General features: G+C 38.2%; 2 protein-coding genes, 1 long non-coding RNA gene and 1 other non-coding gene across 8 annotated transcripts; 2 read left to right on the forward strand and 2 right to left on the reverse strand.

Annotated features, from left to right (window-relative positions):
* Positions 1–3,155: 3,155 nt before the first annotated feature.
* glb1l (galactosidase, beta 1-like) lies at positions 3,156–10,809 on the forward strand. Its single transcript, XM_055031996.1, has 16 exons — positions 3,156–3,382; positions 3,609–3,778; positions 4,554–4,704; positions 6,007–6,067; positions 6,147–6,241; positions 6,315–6,495; positions 6,565–6,623; positions 6,706–6,827; positions 7,428–7,468; positions 7,543–7,661; positions 8,378–8,452; positions 8,530–8,619; positions 8,741–8,854; positions 8,988–9,119; positions 9,208–9,435; positions 10,216–10,809. The coding sequence occupies exons 1-16, from the start codon at positions 3,317–3,319 to the stop codon at positions 10,417–10,419; spliced, it is 1,908 nt and encodes a 635-aa protein (XP_054887971.1). The 5' UTR covers positions 3,156–3,316; the 3' UTR covers positions 10,420–10,809.
* On the reverse strand, positions 4,011–4,639 carry LOC129361258 (uncharacterized). The gene is made up of 3 exons (XR_008606137.1): positions 4,541–4,639; positions 4,370–4,421; positions 4,011–4,108 (listed from the first exon to the last, which is right to left on the reverse strand). It is a non-coding gene; the product is annotated as an uncharacterized LOC129361258 (long non-coding RNA).
* Positions 10,810–10,818: 9 nt separating the features above from the next.
* ankzf1 (ankyrin repeat and zinc finger peptidyl tRNA hydrolase 1) lies at positions 10,819–17,043 on the reverse strand. Of its 5 annotated transcripts, none has more exons than XM_055031992.1 (16): positions 17,001–17,043; positions 16,513–16,653; positions 15,625–15,725; positions 15,435–15,537; positions 14,254–14,465; positions 14,064–14,176; positions 13,822–13,975; positions 12,878–13,100; positions 12,685–12,783; positions 12,426–12,605; positions 12,208–12,354; positions 11,834–12,110; positions 11,491–11,602; positions 11,246–11,413; positions 11,098–11,168; positions 10,819–11,009 (listed from the first exon to the last, which is right to left on the reverse strand). In XM_055031992.1, the coding sequence occupies exons 2-16, from the start codon at positions 16,622–16,624 to the stop codon at positions 10,883–10,885; spliced, it is 2,199 nt and encodes a 732-aa protein (XP_054887967.1). In that variant the 5' UTR covers positions 16,625–16,653; positions 17,001–17,043; the 3' UTR covers positions 10,819–10,882. The 5 variants fall into 5 exon arrangements, with proteins under 5 accessions (XP_054887967.1, XP_054887968.1, XP_054887969.1 ...); XM_055031993.1 differs by having other exon boundaries at positions 16,513–16,648; positions 17,001–17,035; XM_055031994.1 differs by lacking the exon at positions 17,001–17,043 and adding an exon at positions 16,736–16,935 and having other exon boundaries at positions 11,834–12,107.
* A 2,968-nt stretch (positions 17,044–20,011) lies between these two features.
* On the forward strand, positions 20,012–20,084 carry trnak-uuu (transfer RNA lysine (anticodon UUU)). The gene has a single exon. It is a non-coding gene; the product is annotated as a tRNA-Lys (tRNA).
* The last annotated feature ends 760 nt before the right edge of the window (positions 20,085–20,844 follow it).

The raw sequence follows: 20,844 nt of genomic DNA on the forward strand, positions 1-20,844 counted from the left end.
TCATCTCAATAAGAGAAAAAAGTGAAGTTCCAAACTTCAATTTGAGTATATATGTTTGGGTAGAAAATAATATGACATCTAATGGAAATAGATAATTATGCTTAATAAAATCACAGCTGTCCTGGTTATTGCCATCTAATAATTTCAGGACTTTTTAAATTAAAAATCAGGTGATTCCTGTGAGAAAACTGAGAAGGATTTTTGATAGTCATTTCAGCAGTGCATGCACAGTATAATATTAAGCAGGTAAAATACATAATTCACAATATTCATTTATATAACTCTATAATTATTTTGAAAAAAACATTTTTTTAAAATGTTTTTTTTCTAGCTGCAAGTACTTTTGGCTTGAACATTTTTGCCAAAGTCACATGAAGTTTGGCTGTCACTGAGATAAAGACCAGTGAATGCTACAGCACATAACTTACAAAAATGTGTTTGTTACACAGTTGTCAATACTGTGAACATGTTGTGACAATATGAGACAATCTGTGAAAAGAGCAAAGTTCTCCCCCTCATCTCAGTGCATTTAGTCAGAAACCACCAATCAAAGCCAGGAGTATCTTAATGCTGCCAATTTTACATACTGAACAAGGAGTAGGTCCACAAAGCAGTTCTCTAAAAAGAACAGAGAACCTTGGTGCTGCTTTAAAAACTCTGTGGTTTTGGTTTATTTACATTTTCCCTCTATTTGTGGGACCAAGTAGGGAAAATATGTATGTATAGATTTTTTTTTTAACCTATTTCTCAAGGTAATAAAAAACAATGCAGTAAATATGTTGTGTTACAGCAATATATATTTTTTAATATGATTAGAGCTCACTGGTTGTTATTATGACATGTAAAGTGGTATTTTCATACAAAAGTGGTGGTCTCTTTGAACATCAGCTGCCCCCAATGAGTTAGACTGTACATATGGGAGTTGGGGGCTGAACGTTTGTGAATACACCTGCTTCCAGCAGAAACAACAAAGAGGGCCTCATTTTGGGGGTTGTGGCACAGAGGGGAGGGTCCAATCCAATTACAGACTCTGGGGAAATGACTTCATGGAGGTGACGCCCAACCCTGGGGTCAGTGTTTTTGTGCTTCTCCTAGCAGTAGTAGCAAGAAACTGGACTGCAATGTTTACGTTGGGAAATATATATTTTTGTTCTTAATCAACTCTTTTAGCCATTCCACTTCCACTTCTTCCCCAGTGGTTCAGTAAGTGATAAACACTCTCAGTGCATTAGGATCTTCAGTGTTTTTGTGGTTTGAGCGTCCATCAGGGCTTCTTCAAATGCAGACATATCTCTCAGCAAGCACCATCTCGCTAATGACCAGATTACAGAGCGTCATGCTTTGGTCCTCTCATTCACAGGACAATAACCTGCTTCCAACAGGGAGCTAATGAGCCACAAAGCCAGAACATTTGTCCTATCTGCACTCTAGATCTTGTAGTTAGCCATTAGAGGGCACACCAATTGAATTCTTTTAGTACTGAGCGTAATGAATGAAGAGACAGGAAATGGGTTTAGAGTTTAAAAATGTTACTGAGAAAAATGGTGATGATGATCAAACTGCCACAGAAAGAGTAAAAGCCTCAATTATTATATGTATAAATACAATGAATCTGGGTGATGCAGTCATTACTCCCTAATTATTCTAGGTCACACTGAGATAAACAAGTGTTCTTGTTGCACATTAGCACAGTGGCCAATTTACTGCCACCCTTTGTTACCACAATGGTGAGATCATGAGTCTGAAAAGCAAGTTGGATTTATTTTATTGAGATTAATCACCTTATTTAGAAAATAAATAAATATGGACAAAAAGAGAAAAGTGCAAACGCAACTGATGGTGGTTGAAATAAGACACTTTGAAGCATCCAGATGGCCATTTTCAGGGACTAAGGCGCCATCTAGTGTTGGCCGAAGAGCTTAAAGATGGCTCCTAATAAATATGGTTGGTAGCGCTTCATTAAATATCACCACAGCCTTTTATGCTTTTTAAGGCAAATTTACATATATTGATGAGCACAAAAGCTAAAAAAATAAATCTTTTGCTAAGTGACAGTCATTCAAAAACCCTTAAAAGGACGTTCAGGAAGAAACAAAAACAGCCCCTGAAGCTAAAATAAAGCAAGCTGTTCCTGAACTGGCTGCTTTGTCATTTTGCCATGCTGAACATAAAGGCAATTGTCCACCACCGACATACAGCATAACATGACAGCAGAGTGGGAGAGCAGTCATACACCAACTGAGGGGTCTCTTCATCCACACATTTCACTTATTTAGCTTCAACCATCTGTTTAAGATAGAACAACAAATTCTTGTATGCTTTTAATGGTTTTAGTTGAAGGAGAAGGGAAAGATAGTTTAATAATTTTTACTAATAAAAGTCCCAAATGTCTGGTGGCCTTTGTATGTCAGTATCCTTTACTCTGATACCTCTAAATAAAATCAAATAGAACCAATTCTACAGAAGTCACATAATTAGTGGGAAGATTCCACCTATGTGTGATTTGATAAAAGCAGTGAAGGCACCTAAAGTTTGTAAGCAAACAACATTAGATCAATAAATGCACCAGAGAGGTCAGGGATAACAGGAGTATTAATAATTTATAATATGGTTATTCTAACAGGGTTAAAAACAATAACTTGAGGGAGGTTTCTTTTACATTTCATGATTACATCAATCTTCTAAAGATATAAAGAGCATGTCACAACATCAGACCTATCAAAATATGGGCAGAGGTGGGCAGTAGCTAACTACATTTACTCTGTAACATTTACTTCAGTAATTATTTGTTATTAAAAAAGAAAACAGAGATGTAGATTTACTGTATCATCCTATTTAATTTTTAATAGTTTGGGAAATGTTACTTATTCTCAGTTTATCATTTGAAATACCAAAATTTACACATGTGCTTTTGTCTATCTGACTACCTAATTTTGAATGAATTACAGCACATTAGAGACGTGGTTCCTAATGACATGTGCAAAGTTGATAGAGAGACAAAACCTGAAGCACAGTGAAAAATGACCTCACAAAATACTGACTGAATAGACAAGTGTAAAAACACAACAAAAACTGCCATGCATTTCTGTCCACATGGCTTAATTGGGGCTAAATGACGGGCTCTAGGACCTTGCAGCGAGAGAAAATAAACGTCACATGACAGTGGTTGTGAAGCGGGCTGGATGTGGACTAAAATGTTGCTTCTTCAATAAGCATTCGTGCAGAAGAAACGCAGAACACCAATTCTGTGCAAAGAGGGCGATACACGGAGTGATGTCTGTGTTTTAGGTGACGCTGATCCGAGGAGGCGGCGGACATGGCTGCTGCTGCTTCGCTCCTCTTTGCAGTTTGCACGGCGCTTTCAGCTCTTTCTGGAAGTTTGGTAAGAAGGAAACTAACATGCCTCCTTACATTCCTCTGGGTGTTTTTGTTTTCTAGAACAGTTCAGATAAAGTTCATGTTATGCTCTTTGACTGCAATCGTGTTTTTACCTACCAGCAAAGATTTAACGCAGTGATCTTTCTGCTTCCTTGTTGATGAAAATGACAATCAGATGTGTCAGTGTGCAGAACTTCCCATCACGTTGCATGCCACGGTTCTTCTCGCAGGTCACTGGAACGAGATCCTTTTCCATAGACTACAAGAACCACTGCTTCCTGAAAGATGGAAAGACTTTTCAGTACATCTCAGGGAGCATCCACTACTCCAGAATCCCGCAGTATTACTGGAAGGACCGCCTGGTGAAGATGTACATGACTGGACTCAATGCCATCCAAGTGTGAGCAAAACACATCCTACTTCATACTGTAAACACAGATCGCTTTGCATACCCTTTTCCACATCTTGTCCAGTTCCAGCCACTGACTTCAGTAGATTGTATTGGAATGTCATACAACAGACCAACGTAAACAGTGCGTAATTGTGATGAAATAAAAAAGGATACATGGTGTTTTTGTTTTGTATTAAAATAAAGTAAGAGAGAAATAGGCCGTGCACACTCACCTCCTGATTATGCCCCGTGAGAAAATCCTGTCCACAGCATCATATTGCCATCACCGTGCTTCACTGTGGGGATGGTATGTTCAGGGTATTGTGATGTATTCAGTTCCTGCAAAACATGGAGGCCAGAAAGGTATTTTTTTTGTTCATGTGTGCCCTATTTGTTACAAGACTGCAAACAATTCTTTTTATTACTTCCTTTGCTGCCATCTGTGCTTATAGGTGAGATTTGTAGAGGGACAGGGCACAAATAAGGCAGTTATTTATTATGTAAATTTTAATGAAAGGTATCAAAGTAAAGAAAGGCAACTAAGACTACACTACATATTTTTAATTGTAAGAAGAAAAAGCAATAAAATATCTTACTTACTTCCATGGTAATACACTGGTTAGTCTGTCATGTAGGATCCCAAGAATTGTTGCTTTAAAAAGAGTTAAAAGTTCTGAGGATATTAATACTCTTACAAAACACCACACACACATATATATATATATATATATATATATAAGAGAGAGAGAGAGATAACCTATTTATTCCCACCTTGTGTTGTCAGATATGTTCCCTGGAACTTCCATGAAGCAGTTCAGGGAGTCCACAACTTCACAGGAGACAGAGATTTGGAGCATTTTCTGAATCTGGCCAACCAAACAGGCCTCCTGGTCATCCTGCGTCCAGGACCGTACATCTGTGCAGAATGGGAAATGGTAATTTAAGTAACTTTGGTCATGTACTATATTTAGTTTTTGACATCACAGGCTAAAAAAGGAGCAAATCAATTGCACAACAAGACCTTAATTACACAAATAATACAATGTGACAAACATTTAAAGCAGCATTGTGAAAGTGACAATGTCAAAGAAAAACAAGACAATCCTTATGTCAAGTTATTGTTTTAACCAACAAACCATATCAAAACTGTGAATGTATGTCTTTCACTCCAAGAGCCTGTTAAAAAAGGGAAAAAAACACAAAAGGGAGAACAAAAATAACCTGCAGCTTGTGTCACAGTACAGCGTGACAAGCCTGGATAATAGAAGATGTCATTTATGTAAAAAAAAAAAAAAGAATAAAAAATCAAATGTACAAAGATTTAACTTTATGACAGTGACAAACTGCTATTTTAATTTATTTTGTACGTCCCGCTAGTTTAAACATATTTAAGATGTACCAGTTTATAACAACTGTAATCTCAAAGATGTTTACCAGACAAATAGGCATAAATGTATGTCCTTCTGGTGTTATCATTCTATTACATTCAAAAAAATATTGCATTAACTTTTGAGAAATCCAATCTGTAATTTGAGAGTATTTATTGTTTCACAAGAAGAAAAAAAACTATTAAAAATGTCCATAATGTTACAGATTCTCTATTGCACTCAGAAGTAGAGACTGAATAAATAGATTACATTTAAAATTGGTAATAAACAGTAAGTAAGGGTGGAAATTCAACATAACATAAACATAATAAAAGACAACAAAAGAGTTGTATCAGGTGAAGTCTATGTAGAAGTTCAAAACCAGAGAGGAACGTTGAGCAGCAGCCAATCAGAAATGCAATCAGAGCATTTACAAGAATAGAAGCATTGTTAACTGCAACATGAAGTTATGAAAACTTGACTGACCTGCTTTTCAAATTATTATGTGCTATCAAAACAAGACATGCAAGTTCTTGGGAAGAGCGGTTAGAGAATAGTTAACAAGCTCATCCTAAACAAATGTGTTACCAGATTACCTTGATTTATTTTCACATAGCCACCACATAAGTGAGCAAGATGGGAGAGTGGAATTAGATTTTGTAGATCAACATGTTATCAGTACATGTATGAAAAATGTGTACCTTGTTTCTTAAAAATGAGACCACAGTCAGGATATAGAGAATACAGAGAAAAGGGTTTACAACAGATCTCTGAGGAACGCCACTGCGTACAGGTGAAGATTGTGATCTGATCTGTGATCCAGAAATAATTTCCCAAAAACTAAATGTCTTTACTAAACCTATGTTCCAGGGTGGGTTACCAGCATGGCTTCTTCAAAAACCAAACATCATACTTCGCTCAGCAGACGCAGGTAATCAGACACCAATACACCAGAATGCCGTTTTCACAAATATATTTATGCACAATTAATATGCTTTCTTCTGTACCAGATTACTTGGAGGCAGTCAGCAGTTGGTTTGCTGTCCTCCTCCCCAAAATTAAACCTTGGCTCTACATCAATGGTGGCAACATTATCACTGTCCAGGTAAAATGACTCGGTAATACCAATAATCTCTAGCACATGATTGCAGGCAACAATGAATGAACTTTAATGGCAGGTTGAGAATGAATATGGAAGCTACTTCGCCTGTGACTACAACTACATGCGTCACCTGCGGACGCTGTTCCGCTTCTTTCTCGGCGAGGACGTCATTCTCTTCACCACTGATGGAAACACAGACAAGGAGATGACATGTGGATCATTGGATGGGTTGTATGCCACGGTGGACTTTGGCACAGGTTGGTGGTATTTGACTGTGTAACGGAAATTGCAGCTTCATCATTCATTGTTTACCTGATTTCCCTCAGACACCAACATAACTGTAGCCTTCAAGCGCCAGAGAAGATTCGAGCCTCAAGGACCCCTGGTTTGTTGCACACCAGCCCATCCATCGTCATCTTCTGACCTGGTGATGTTTTATGGATGTAACCGTTTTAGATGTCTTCCAGGTGAACTCAGAGTTCTACACAGGCTGGTTGGATCACTGGGGAGATCAGCATGCAGTGGTTGGAGCTCAGATGGTCAGCAGAGTGCTTGAAGAAATGCTAACCATGGGGGCCAGCGTCAACATGTATGTCTCCTTGAACTCCCAGGCTTCCAGCTTTCCTTCTCTCCACACATATTTGATAAGTTAGCAGACCAGGGCATTGACTTCAAGTAGAGAGCCCAGGCCAATTATGTACTTTTGGGTATTTGATTTACATACTTCAGGGCATAGAGTTTTAGAAAATAATGAGAAAAGCTAATTTTCAGCTAGAAGAACATATCTGGATGTGATGATGTATTGTTAAACTATTCCCAGTGACTATCTCCTTTGCTTCCAACTACTAAAACTTTGTTATCTAAGTGTCATTAATCAACACTTCTCCAGGCTTTCTGAGGATATCAAAACATTTGTTTTTTGCTACTTTCCTACTTATTTCCTGGAGTCTTTGTACCAGGTCTTCATGGTAAAGCTTTTTTTTTTAAATCTACTGAAATGCAAAGAAGCTGAGTAAAATTGATTCCTTGAACAATTTGTATGTCCCTGGGGAAATGTTTAATGCTTGAATGCTGCTCATCTTCCACCAACCTGAGTTAAGATCTGTACAAAGATAGAGACAGAACCTCACAGCTTTTACTAAAGATATCTTTCTCGGAACTCATGTTCTCTACCCTTCTTTCCTCTCAGGTACATGTTTGAAGGAGGGACTAACTTTGGCTACTGGAACGGTAAGTACCTTTTATTTTTATGGTTTTTAACATTAGTGTGGAGATCTCCTAATAGGCTCTCTCCTCTTTCAAAGGTGCTGATCATGACAGCAGGTTCCGCTCTGTGGTGACAAGCTACGATTACGATGCCCCGCTGACTGAGGCAGGAGACCCCACAGAGAAGCTGTTGGCCATCAGAGATGTCATAAAGCAGGTAACGGTGATGGAATAACTAAACAAGTTACAAGTAATTCCCAATAATTACATAATCAAAAGGTTTATTTATTTATCTCAAAACGTAAAACTCTTATTTAGTTAATTGCACACTAATAAATTTCAGTCATTAACTAACCCTTATGATAACTTACAGTTCATGAAAACCCAACACTCGCTGTCAAGATTTTGAATATTACATTATGCCAATAAAAAAGGATTTTTAATAGTGTCTTGTACTCTTGAGTACATGAGCATAGAGTCCTTTTGCATGAAATACTGAATCACTATTTAACATGCTGTGCTTCACAAACCTCTTAAGGCTTACTCAACATTTGTTTTTTATCTTCCACAAAACATTTCCATTGATATACATAATTATATTGCTGTGTGTATAGAACATGTCTTTAGAAGTGATCTTTTGAGACTTACCCTCCAAATAGAGGTTGTCAATAACTGTCTGCTGTAAAAATGTAAAGTCAGCAGCTTTCCCATGATTGTATAATTTGTGTAATATTCTAATGTATGTATGGAAAGCAAAATTTTTACTTTAAGCCATTGTCATCGAAATGAATAGGAATAAACTCTTACTGTACTTTTTGAGTGTTAGTTTTTGAACTGAATTACTTGAATAAACCCGCTTTTAAGTGATATTCTAATTTGTTGAGATGTCCTGATTAATTTTGGTAAAAGTAACAAATCATTATTTATCATTAGTTTAGAGACATCCCCGCTGGTCCCATGCCGCCAGCAACTCCCAAGTTTGCCTATGGCTTCGTTACGCTGGAAAAGGTAGTAAAATTTAAACAAGATTTTGGGCAAACACATTTTAAAATGTTTGAGTGACTCATTATGATCCATCTTTACAGATTGGAAACATTAGCAGTTTGCTAGAGACAATTTCTCCTCTTGGGCCAGTCCAATCCAAGTATCCTCTGACGTTTGAAGAGATGAAACAGGTACGGTGCTATTCTGAAGTCAACAACAGAGAAAAGGCTAGCAGCACAGAGACAGTAGACCTCTTGAAATAGAGAAAACTAGATTGTTGTGTCTGCAACCTGTCATGTCCATTGTGTCCAGTACTATGGGTACATGCTGTACCGGACCACGCTGCCCCACGACCTCACAGAGCCCACGCCACTTATATCACCGCTGAATGGGGTTCATGACCGTGCTTATGTGTCAGTCAATGGGGTAAGAGCTTTCTGTGAACTTTTGTTTGTCTAGCCATCTAGGTTTCCGGGTCAGTGCGGAAAATATAGATTAACATTATAAATCTAAGTATAGTGTTGTCCTTTTGGAAGCTAATGTAAATGTGTTCAAACAGGTTTTCCAGGGGTTGTTGCAGAGAGATACCGCACTCGTGATGAATGTTACAGGAAAACAGGGGGACACGTTGGATATTCTAGTTGAAAACATGGGCAGAATTAACTTTGGCAGCAAGATCAACGACTATAAGGCAAGGCAACATTAAATATGACCAACATCAGTCAAACTGTACACACAGAAACTATGGTTCTCTTGCTAACAGTATTTCTGTGTTTTAGGGCTTGGTGAGCAACTTGATCTTGGGTAAAGATGTACTGACAGACTGGAAGATCTACCCGTTGGACATTGACGCAGCCATTTCAAGAGGATGGCCTCATTCAAACAGTCGGAAGTCCGACCCATCCCCACAAAGAGAACCTTCAGCTGGACCCACCTTTTACATGGGGACCTTACAACCCAACCAGCTAGCATGGGACACTTTTCTCAAGCTCATTGAATGGACAAAGGTAATTTATCATCTTATTCCTACACACATATTGGCTCCTCTGGTACAGACATGTAGAAAGCTTTGAAATAGCCTCATTGCTGAAAATCTGGAGATATTTCCCTTTGGTGCTGATTATGTTGCCATTGCACTACTTTTTAGCTGACTCGATAAAAATGCTTTTATGCCCAACCAAGAGTTGAGGTCATTGGCATCCTACATTTTTTATTTTGTGGGGCAGAAGCTTGAAAATTTGGGAATGAGTCTTAGGAGAACTGCAGCTAAGAAAGGCATACTGGAGTCAGAAAGTCTCCATAAACTTCTAAACATCTAATTTAGATGTCAACCTGTTGTTAGAGAGGCATGACAGGGTTAGGCTTTTTCTGTTCTACCATCACAGAATATAAACGTTACGATTTTTAAATGTTACGTGTTCTTTGGGCAAATCAGACAAAGACTGAGCTTTTCAGCAACAGATGGACCAATCTGACATGAAACAAGTTATGAATGTGGAAAGTCTTCTCATGGCTACTGCAAAGCAAGATGCTTTGGGCCAGTTTCTCTTCTAAAGATCCAAATGTCTGCAAGCTCTCCAATATGCAGACATTTGAAATACAGATGTGGCAGATTTTTTGGGTTGGATTTTTTTTTTCAGTGTAAGATAATGCTACTGCAATAAAAAGAAATTTATTTTAAGGCTTTTTCCGCATCTCTACCAGGGCTTCCAATAAGTGTGGAGGGAGAAATGAGTGCTTTTATAGGCTTTTCTTGTGAGAATAATAAATTGTTTGTTTCTAATCAGGGCCAGGTTTGGATTAATGGAGTGAATTTGGGACGATACTGGCCAGGGAGGGGCCCCCAGCAGACTTTGTACGTCCCCGGGCCCCTGCTCAGCACCAGTCTTCCCAATAACATCACGTTGCTGGAGCTGGAGGGAGCCCCAGCACACCTGCGGATTGTTTTTATGGACCGGCCTCAGCTCAACGCCACTGCTGGGAATTCCTGACTAATAACATGAGCAAATAATTCTTGCTTTACTGCTCAGACAAAGACTGAGCTTTTCAGCAACAAACACTGCAGATGGACCAATTTGACGTGAAACGAGCTATGAATGTGGAAAATCTTGTCATGCTTACTGTAAAGCAAGATACTTTGGACCAGTTTCTCTTCGAAAAACCCTGGCATCACAAGCAAATTCTTTATTCGCTCCCCTCTCTGGTTCTTTAACTTTGGTCATATTTAATAAATCAGCTTTATGACCATCCTACAGACATTCTTAGCAACATATTATGTAAATACTTTGTATAATAATTAGATTTTTTTTAAAGTGTGTTTATTAAATTATCTTGAATAATTTTACAAAATCTAAATTTTTGTTTTTACCAAAAATAAAAAGGAGGAAAAGAAACTTGAGAAGCATTTTACTTTTTAACTTTCTATCATCTAGATTAATTTTTCCCCAATATGCTTTAGGACTTGTTTGGAGGAGCATTTGCTTTCCGATGAGCTTGCACGCATCGTGGGGTGCAGAATGTATACTCCAGGTAGTTAAACGGGATTTTCCCGAGCAGAGATTCTCCACATGACCAGCACCTCCTGTTGAAGAGAAGAAAATGTCAAATATCAGAAAACTCTGACTATACACCCATCAAAACCTGTAAATCTTCATCTTTAAGGGACTCACTGGACATTAGAGAAGTTGACCCCTGATGCAACCGCTTGTTCTGCCAACCTTTTCTCTGCTGCCAGTGCTCTCTATGATCAAAGAGCAAAACAATGACACATCCATAGTGCTTTTGCTAAGATTCCAGCGTAACGGCGTGTTTTCTCACCTTTTCCCGATCTGTCAGAGATGCAAACCTTTTCTTCTCCTCTGCTTCCAACTCTTGTTTCCTCTTTTCCTCCTTCTGCTCTTTCTCCCGCTGCTTTTTCTGAGCTCTTTGGGCCTTTTTCTTCTCCACCTTTTTGGATTCAGTCTCTGCCGTTAGAGGCCCAGGGACCTGGAGTTGCACAGCGGGAAAACCGTAAGCTTCAACGCTTCCATTTGATGAAATTCAATCAGGCGGTTCATGCTCACCTGTGCCTTGCTGTAATCATACTTATCAGGGTTCTCACCCATGTATTTACGAAAGACGTTCCTAGTGTCTTTGTCGGGCGCGACAATATATGGCGTCTGACCTTTGTTATCCCTGTGAAGAGATATTGCAAAGTTAGTGAATGGGCTACAACCATAAACTCCAATATATTTGATCAGACTTCCTGTGGAGACTTGAAAAGCCTGAAATGTTCTTTCAGATTCTGAGAATTTGGGTTTATTACTCCAGGAAAAGAGATTGAGTTTTCAAATTTTCAATTTTACTCCATTATTTAAAAGACAAAAATTTGAATTTCTAGAGAGACATTTCTACAGTGTCTGATACCTGCATGCAGGATCTGCTCCTGCACGTAGGAGCAGCCTGATGACGGCCTTCTGTGCAGCTGCTGAAGCGACATGCAGCAAAGAAAACCCTGATGAGTCAATGGGTTTATTCAGGAGGCTTAAAGGGGCTGTAGAGATATTTTCCTCTGTCTTTTCAGGATGGTCCATCGTTTCCTGAGGTAGCTGAAGGAGACTGCAGAGAGCACCTACATCTCCAACTTTGCATGCAGTAAACAGAGCGTCCCTGAGGCCGTAATCAACTGACTCATCAACAGCTTCTAGAGAGATAAAACAGCAGATTTAACGACCTCTTCAGAGCACTGCAGTGCTGAAGAAATGATGTCATAACAGACAAATTTATACATCTGTGCTCACCATCTAGTTGTTTTTCCTTCTGTGGTTTCTTCTTCCTTGTTTTTTCAGATTGTTCCTGGTGAGGGGTCTTCTCCTCTTCTTCTGCAGGCATAGCCTCGGGTACCACATCTTCTCGCTCACTTGCTCCAGCATTCATGCTTCCTGTTTCTGTTGAAGACGGGGTTTATGTCGGCCATGTTATGAATGTTTCTCTGGTACTTGGACTGAACTAGACCAACCTTGATAATGAAGTTTGCCTTGCTCCTTTTTTCTCCTCCTCTTCCTCCGCCTGGAGGGATGCATTTCATGCTCTCTGAGGTCCAGAGTTCCTATCGTGAGCTCCACCATCTCTAGCTGGATTTCCTCTCCGTCTTCATCTGAGCTTTCATTATTTTCTTCTCCTGGTGCCAGCAATATATCTGTGATAAACAAATTAAATATTATTGTTCAGCATAGTAACACAGTTCCCTCAGAGAGGCTTTCAGGATTAAAACGTGCCTTTCTGTTCACCCGTGATTTTCTGTGCTGCAGCTTTGGACTTCTTCTTCCATGCCGTCTTAGACAGACTAAAAACAGCAGACATGTCCGCGTCTTTCCCTGCATAGTCATAGTTAAGATTATTCAATAATTACCCCCTGGATTTACAGAAATAGACAACATGCTACTGCTATAAACATGTATTTAAACACACCATACACCTGGACAGTAGAGAGGACCTCATGCACCCGCTGTACTTCCCGAAACGTCGCCCTGCGCGTGGCGATGGGAAGTGAGCGGACCCGGGGGTCATTTTTTTGGAGGGGACCCCCGCAGCCTCCAAAGAAGATGGTCTTGTTGTAGCTGGGAGCTCGAACAAATATGGCAGAGGCCCTGCTCAAGTGTTCAGCCCAGGTTAGTAGAAGATCCTGAATGTCCTGCAGAGAGTCAGGGAAGCTCTGAATAATCTCTTAAAAACTAAAACTCATTTAGGTTCATTACAAACAGAGCAATACATTCGAAAGCTTAATTTGGTGATTATGGACTACAGTCATTATGTCTCCTTAATAAGTACATATGGCCAATAAAAAAGGATTTTAAAAAAGAATGCCTTCAGAATTATAGGAAAGGCTGCTGCTTGAGCAGATCATTCAGCAGACAGTCACCAGCAGTTTCAACGAGAAGAAAAAAACCCAAAACGTCATAGCTAAAGGAGCAGCCTTTTATGTTTACAGAGTGTTGCATCAAAGTATTTTAAAGCAAAGTTAGGCAGAGGGAAAAAATTAGGTAGAAAAACATGCAGAAGCAACAGGGATAACAGCTGCTTCAAAAGATGTAGCCTGGATAATGTTCAGATTCAAGTTGAGTTATTTTAACACGGTTTAACAAAAAAATTTACTCTACATTAAAAATATCAGGATATGTTCCCCCTGTAAAACAAATATGTCTGAACAAAAACAGTAAATACCTAAGATTTTGTCAATTTGAATGGGGAAGATTTAAATACAAAGTTAGTGATAGAGAATTATCTAAACGTGAGCTAAAAGGTAAAATAAAAACTGTTTGTTATTGTGATGGTTAAGAGCCATCAGCTTAATAACTTTGCTTTGTTACTCTAAAGGCAAAATTATGGGGCAGATGAATGCTCTGTAACCTTGCCTTAACGAGCGCTGCCTCATTGTATCTCCTCAGAGTCGCTCCTGCAGATCTCGCCATGTGGCTGCGGTTCTGGGAATCTCGCAGTCCTTGGGCAGTGCCTCTCTTTGCTCGAACCGTGTATCGATGGAAAGTCTTATGATTGAGAACTTGTTTTCTAAAACACAAATGCGTTGTGATAATTTAACGACAATGGACAGCTTAGCTCTTTATTGTAATTACGGTGATCTGAAAGACGAACAAACCCTTCGAAGACAGCTCCAGCAAAATGTCCGCCGCCCGTCATGAGTATGACCCAGACAGTTTTCTGATTCACAGTCTTCAGAGAGGAAACTATGTCGTGCTCATCAGAATCTCCCTGAAATATGCAACTAGAATAAATAAACAGAAGTAGTAAGAGGAATCCCAACATGAGGTCTACCTGCTGAGCTTCACCTTTCCCATAAGCGCACAGCGATAGATGGACAGATATTCTCCTGCAGAGTTCTGAAACACCACCTTACTGCAGAGCCGGCCAGTTGTCGCATTAGGCTCAGCTGAACTCTCATTGTCTGTTCCGGTAACATTACTCCCGGTTCCTCTGCCGTCACTATCCGTGTCCTCTTCATCAGAGTCAGACTCAGACCCTGAGATACTCGACAGGTCTCCTGCAAAATCACAGAAACAATTACATTTCCTCTTTCCTTTTAAGAACTTTCACACTAAGGGAAGCTGATTGTGTAAATAGTAGACATCATTTATATTTTTCTGCTCAAGCTAGACAGTTGATCTTGCATATAAAACCAGACTTGACTGGACTGCTTTTTTTCTTAGTGAATAAATTCATAATTTTAAATATTTTTGAATTTAATTTGCTTATCAAAAGCAATAACAGAAGAAATCTGTAAGGTGGCAAAGAAGATTTAGGTCACTGTTAGTCCACTAACAGTGTTGACTACTTGAAACTTTTTCAGCGATACGAGTAAACTAGTGCAACTAAAAAAGGTGGACTGAGGTGTGCACGAGTTGACTAGTAATGGTTATTATGGACATATTAATGGACACTAAAAATATCAGCTAGTAAAATAGTTCATATTTCAGCATATAACGTTATGCAAAAGAAAAAAAAAGCCAGCTAATCTACCATTTTTGTGCATTAGACACTTTTAGTTACTCTAGTTCACGAGAATAGTGGGGAAAAAATACAAACGTAAAACCTATTTTTATACTTTACTAGTCAACTTTGAAATTCTCAGTTAAAACTACTTAGCTTGTGTGCTACTAAACTAGCATGCAGAATATGTATTGACCACTTAAGATGCTAAGGTTAAAGTTTGTAAAGCCAGCTAGTTAACTAGTACATCAGTCATTGAATTGTTCAGCTTAGTTATAAACCTACGTCAAAAACTTGTTGACTGCTATACTTTTGTGGTACTAGTGTCGCACTTTGACTATTAAGACATCTACTCCTAACAGTTGGAAAATGTGTTAATAATAGTGTTTTTGAAATGGTAGAGTAATTTTTTAGATATGTGTTGAGTGTTTTTGAGAGCTCGTCGGTGAAAATGACATTTGACATAAAGGATTTCTAATATTTACACAAACAGCTTTCCATCAGAGCACCATCGATTCCCCACCGGCTCTGGTTTTCTTCTCAAACTCTTCTGCTGTGATGGGAGGCAATCCTGCCATCTTTTGTCTTAAATTAAACCGATGCCAGTCAAGCTTGTAATGCTCCCTCTGCAAAACAAACACAACCCACTATAAACTGTGTTCCTCAAACACACACACATCTGTTTCATAGAGTGTTTAACCGGATGGGGTCACCTGTTCCTCTCTGTTATCAAAGGAACATTTGCAGGCGGAGCAGGCCATTTTGTCTGACACCTCTCTCTTCCAGTCTTCATCTGGACCTTTAATTTTCACACCTGCAAAGTGACATGAACTAGAAATTAAAAGAACAAGAAAATTCTCATTGTCATAATGTACAAGATGCAGAGTATATCAATAAAATACAATGTTATTGGGATTCTATTATTTTAATAGTTCAATTCATAAAGCATAAAGTGTCATGTGATTTGGAACCTCCATATTATCACTGACTATGAAAATTTTACACTCGTTCTCAAGCAGGATTATGAGCCTCTCCACTTTTCCTCCAGACTTTGGGACTTTGATTTCTAAACAAAATGTAACATTTTGTAAATCTGAAAAGAGGATTTTGGACCACTGAGCAACAGTCCAATAATTTTCCTCCTTAGTCCAAAAAAGAAGCTTCTGGCAAGCTACAATCCAGGGCTTGTTGACCTCAATTCTCTCAAAAAGTAAACATCTTCCTTCAACTCAACTTTCTATTTAATGTGTTTGCTATAACCTTCTTTGGCACTGACCTATTGTGGCTCACCCTCCTTGTGAAGGCAACAGTCAAGTCAGCAGTTTCCTCTTTGCTTGTGATGTCAGGACTATAACATTTCTTCAAAAAAAAACAAACAAAAAAAAAACTCCTGCATACTGGTCTAATTTTCTGAGCAACTTAGTTTTGGCTTCTCATTAAACTACAGTCTTCAAATATATGTCCTTTAAATATACTGCTTTGTGAAAGAATGAATGAAAATTTGATATTTGTCAGTTTTACTGTTTTAATTATATGACTGTAAATCAGCTCTTTGCTGGTATTTTGACTTACAGAGCTTCACTTGTACAGCTCATACTTACTGTCTGTGGATGATCCAGTCTCCTTCAGGGCAGAGTTTACCTCCCTCAGCTTAAAAGATTCTTCATTTGAGCACAAATCGAAGATGGAGCGGAGGTCGGTACAAGTTGTCATTGTTCATACATTTATATAAATATTCTGTTCTGATTAAAAAAAAAAATACAATACAATATAAACCAGGTTAGTCTTTTAAAAATACAGTACACAGATGCAGAGATAGCTTACCATAGCCATAACCATTCGATGCAGTGATAAGAACATGCACTCTACGATCCGAAATCAAAGCATAAACCAATCTTTTAACTGTGTTTTTTAAGCTGCCGTTTCAACTATTTGACAGTGTCCTGCTGACGACACGTGTAGACATATCAGCTGGTTTGTTCTCTTCAAAATAAAACACAACTTCTGAACAGTTTTAACTCTTCCAGCGAAGCTTTAGCGCCTACAGAAGTAATTAATAAAAATGACCTAAAAATAAATAGTAACTCACCATAAAAGGAAGGCGGTCAGAAAACGTTGCGCTTCCTCCAACCTACTACGGAAGCTCAAGAGTGTCAATTAAGCGGCGCGGCGGCAGCTGTGCTGGTATCTGCGGGGCAAAGGTTGCTGAAAAACAGGAGGGAACACTCTGTGCATTATATGCCTCATAATTAAATATTTAAGCATATAATCGTATTAACAAAAAAGTTCGGATTTAAGTTTCAATACATTTTACATATATACGCGACTTCCTGTATGTGTTACCAGTAATGCTTCGGTATTACTCAAAACACTTAAACCTAACTGAGCTTAAAATTAGACAGAACTCCTGAAAATAGGCCCAAACAGAACCAGTGCAAAATTCTGAGGCCTTAACAGAAGTACACTTCAGGGCCCTATTATAGCTAAGAATAATAAGAATAACACTTATGAAAGAGACTTGGATATAATGTAATGTTAGTGTCTAAACAAGCATTAATAGCCAATGCACATTGACTTCCTTATCACAGCTTTTAGGGGTACAGCCAATGAGCTCCAAGAAAAATTAGTGGCAGACCTGAATTGACTGCTTTGCAAGCACCAACTATAGCCTTTGAAGTAGCATTGCACTTTGATATTTCAGCTTTGCAGTTTGCATTTTTTAGCATTTAATTTAGTTATGATATGTACAAAAATAATCCAGATACATTTTACTTCTTTATTTTACTTGGACTTATTCTAAAATAATACTTCTTAATGATGTGGTGCAAGGTTTTTGCTGGCACTATGTCTATGTGGTATTTCGCTGCCATCTGCCATTTGATAATGACTGGCTCCCACCTGGCCACACAACCATAAAGCCCTTATTGGAGGTCTGTGACCTACAATTTCTTTGACTTTAGGTTTGGTTTCTGCTCTGTCAACTGCAAAACTTTACACAGGTTTTATGTTTTGTTTTAAGGTTTAATAAAATTATCAAGTTGTAAATCACAAGGATTATTAGCGGAAATAAAATGCACCCAAACTCAGTTTATGCATCAGGGAAAATGAGTGAAAACTCTGGTAGGTTTGCATTTCTTTCGCTTTCACAAATTGTGAAAACACTTTCCACCTTGTCATGTGCTTTTGTGAGGGGAAAACTGGGCAATTTCACACAAATCAGTTTTAGAATTAACTTGTTAGTACGAATAAGTGGACAAATATGAATTTCTGTCAATGTTTTTTTTTTTTTAAATGTGCAAAACATTCCCCTCTGCTTTCGTAAACTCTGTGGGCTTGCCACACTTTAAATCTGGATTTAGCGTGGAATAAAAAAGCAGCTTTGGTGGAAATAAGGATTTTATTGGTTTTATTTCTTTCAAAAAAAGACAGAAAATTACTGAGTACAATTAAAAGACAATAACTCTCTCTGGAAACAATTTACTTTTTTCTTGGTTTTCTTTTTGACTTTCTGGTTGCCACAGCTTGTTCTGTCAACAAAAAAAAGGGATTACATTTATTATTAGATTTATTCAGAAGCAGAAAAAAAACAGCTTGAAACCTTCTAATACCTGCATCACCACAAGCTTTGAGCTCTGCCAAGCGCTCTTCCACCTCCAGGATTTTAGCAGCAAGACTTTGGATCCTACTTGAGGCACTCTTGAGCTGCTTCTCCAAAATATCAATGTTATTTCTGAAAATATAAACATGGTGTGCCTTTGTTACTTAAGAGTTTTTTCTTTAAGCAAACAGCATGTCGAGCTACCTATACGAGGTAGCCCGTTGATCCAGATGTTCTGAGAGATATTTTTCCTTTGACAGCAGCTTGCCGAGTTGTTGCAGTGCAACACCTATTGCACCATTTTCCATCATCAACTCCCTTCTCTGCTCATTTTCTTTCTTGCTGCAGATGAGAACAGAGAACAAAACCCAAGTGAGCATGAGTAATCAGACAAAGACTGAAAATGTTTGAAGCCAGGAAATCAGGACCCTGCTCTGTTTCAACAACTGCGTTTTACTGATCTTATCCCACTTTTGTGGATTTTAAGGTCACCTCATAATGTAGCGATCACTTTAGTAGGTAGATTTTGTTACAGTCGGCCAGCCAAAGAGCAAGCAAAAAATAGTGTCGGGGGTGGAAAAAAAGCACAAGGAAAACAAAATTGTTCTATTGATAAAAAAAAGTAAAATTACAACTCTACTAAAATATACTGATACCATAGAAATGCCAGAGCATTTTTGTGCCTAGGGATCACATCCAGAGTTCATACATTTTGTGACCCTGACCATCCTCTTCCTGAGACTGTCTTAAGGGGGTTTTCTTTCCCATAGCATCACAAGAACTCTGGAGAATTTTGAATTAATACAAGTTACGACAACATTTAATTTCAGTAACGCATTTTTGAATTTGAACTGAATTTGAAGTGCATTGTGTTTCAGATGAACTTTTTCTGTCTTATGTCCCATGCAATAAAAAAAAATTGTCTTTTAAAAACAACTAGCTGGATAGAAACGAAAGCTGCCGATTCAAACCATAGTTTTATTTCTTTCCATTAACTTGCCACCAACAATATGGGTGATAAGCTGACGTATTGTTCATGGACGTCTGGCATGCAACCTTTAGCAATGACATCATCAAGGCAGCTGTCTGTATGAATACTTTTAAGAAGATGAATTTAAACGCGAATGTCGCGGTGCACAAAGTCAATACCAGCGAGCGGTCTCCTCCTCAACACGCAGTCTTTCCTGCGTGTGGATAAGAATATGTTAAATCCTCCAGTTTCTGAGTGGTTTCATTGATAGCACGCTCCAGGTCCTTAATTTGTTTCTACAAGAAAAAAAAAATTGTTTTTTTTTCCCTCAAACAATTTTCGTGTTGAACGCCTTATCAACGTTGAATTCTATACCAAGTCGACTTACAGATGTGCTTTTCTCTTGGAAAAATGTAAGGTCAGAAAATGCTGTCATTATTGTCGAGGTGTTATTTCACAACAGTAAAACGTCTGTCGACACGTGACGTATGGTTCTGCGTTATGAAGGATGCTTCCGCCTCCGGAATGTAGAGCCCGGATAGCTCAGTCGGTAGAGCATCAGACTTTTAATCTGAGGGTCCAGGGTTCAAGTCCCTGTTCGGGCGCTCATTTTTTTCTGTTTGCTTCCAAAATTGGTTGCAGCTGTGTCCAATTTTTGCTTTAAACAGCTGTTGAAATCACGCCTTTCCTCGTTGTGACTGTAGTTTCACCGCGTTTCAAACAATAAAATGCAAATAAATGACACACAGACAGTATAACCTGAATGAGAATGCAAATCTGAATTTGAAAAACTGCATAAAAACAAATATGTACAAATTACTTAACATCTCATACAAATTGCAAAAAGTAAATTAATCAGTTTTAAAAAAAAGTGAAATTGCTGAAATGCAATTTGGTTCAAACTGATTAGAAATGCATCAGCCAGTCAGCTAGAAGACAAATTTACCAATTTTCTCTGAAATAAAGTATTCCCTTTATTTATTAAATGCATATCAAACTTAAATCATTGTTTTAAATGATTTTTAATGATTGATTTGAAACAATTCTCAAATATTTTCTAATTAAATACCTAATTCAAGTGGCAATTTGAGAACTAATTCTTATTGTCTTTGTGATACCCATCCTTTAGGCTGTGCTAATATTCACTATTTGTCATTCATAATGTTGAGCTGAAATTCTTGTTCTTTAGGGTGCAAAATGTATCACTTTGGATTTATTGAGACAAACAAACCTACTATTTCAAAGAAATCAACTCTAGAATGAGCAAAAAGTTACATTAAAAGTTATAAGAAAAGCATGGGGTAAATAATTTAAACAGAATTTTATTAAAATAGGCATGGTATCTTTTCATAAATTTTAATGAGC

The sequence above is a fragment of the Poeciliopsis prolifica genome, unplaced genomic scaffold (assembly GCF_027474105.1).
Source record: "Poeciliopsis prolifica strain line A6 unplaced genomic scaffold, Auburn_PproV2 SCAFFOLD007, whole genome shotgun sequence".
Lineage (NCBI taxonomy): Eukaryota > Metazoa > Chordata > Actinopteri > Cyprinodontiformes > Poeciliidae > Poeciliopsis > Poeciliopsis prolifica.

Excerpts from the sequence above, each read along its gene's own strand:
- glb1l (XM_055031996.1), top strand. The coding sequence starts at position 3,317 with ATGGCTGCTGCTGCTTCGCTCCTCTTTGCAGTTTGCACGGCGCTTTCA. Across the intron at positions 3,779-4,553 it reads GGACTCAATGCCATCCAAGT|ATATGTTCCCTGGAACTTCC; the intron begins GTGAGCAAAACA and ends TTGTGTTGTCAG. Across the intron at positions 4,705-6,006 it reads TCTGTGCAGAATGGGAAATG|GGTGGGTTACCAGCATGGCT; the intron begins GTAATTTAAGTA and ends CCTATGTTCCAG.
- ankzf1 (XM_055031992.1), bottom strand. The coding sequence starts at position 16,624 with ATGACAACTTGTACCGACCTCCGCTCCATCTTCGATTTGTGCTCAAAT. Across the intron at positions 12,355-12,425 it reads AGGCAAACTTCATTATCAAG|AAACAGGAAGCATGAATGCT; the intron begins GTTGGTCTAGTT and ends CGTCTTCAACAG. Across the intron at positions 11,169-11,245 it reads CTCTGACAGATCGGGAAAAG|AGAGCACTGGCAGCAGAGAA; the intron begins GTGAGAAAACAC and ends CTTTGATCATAG.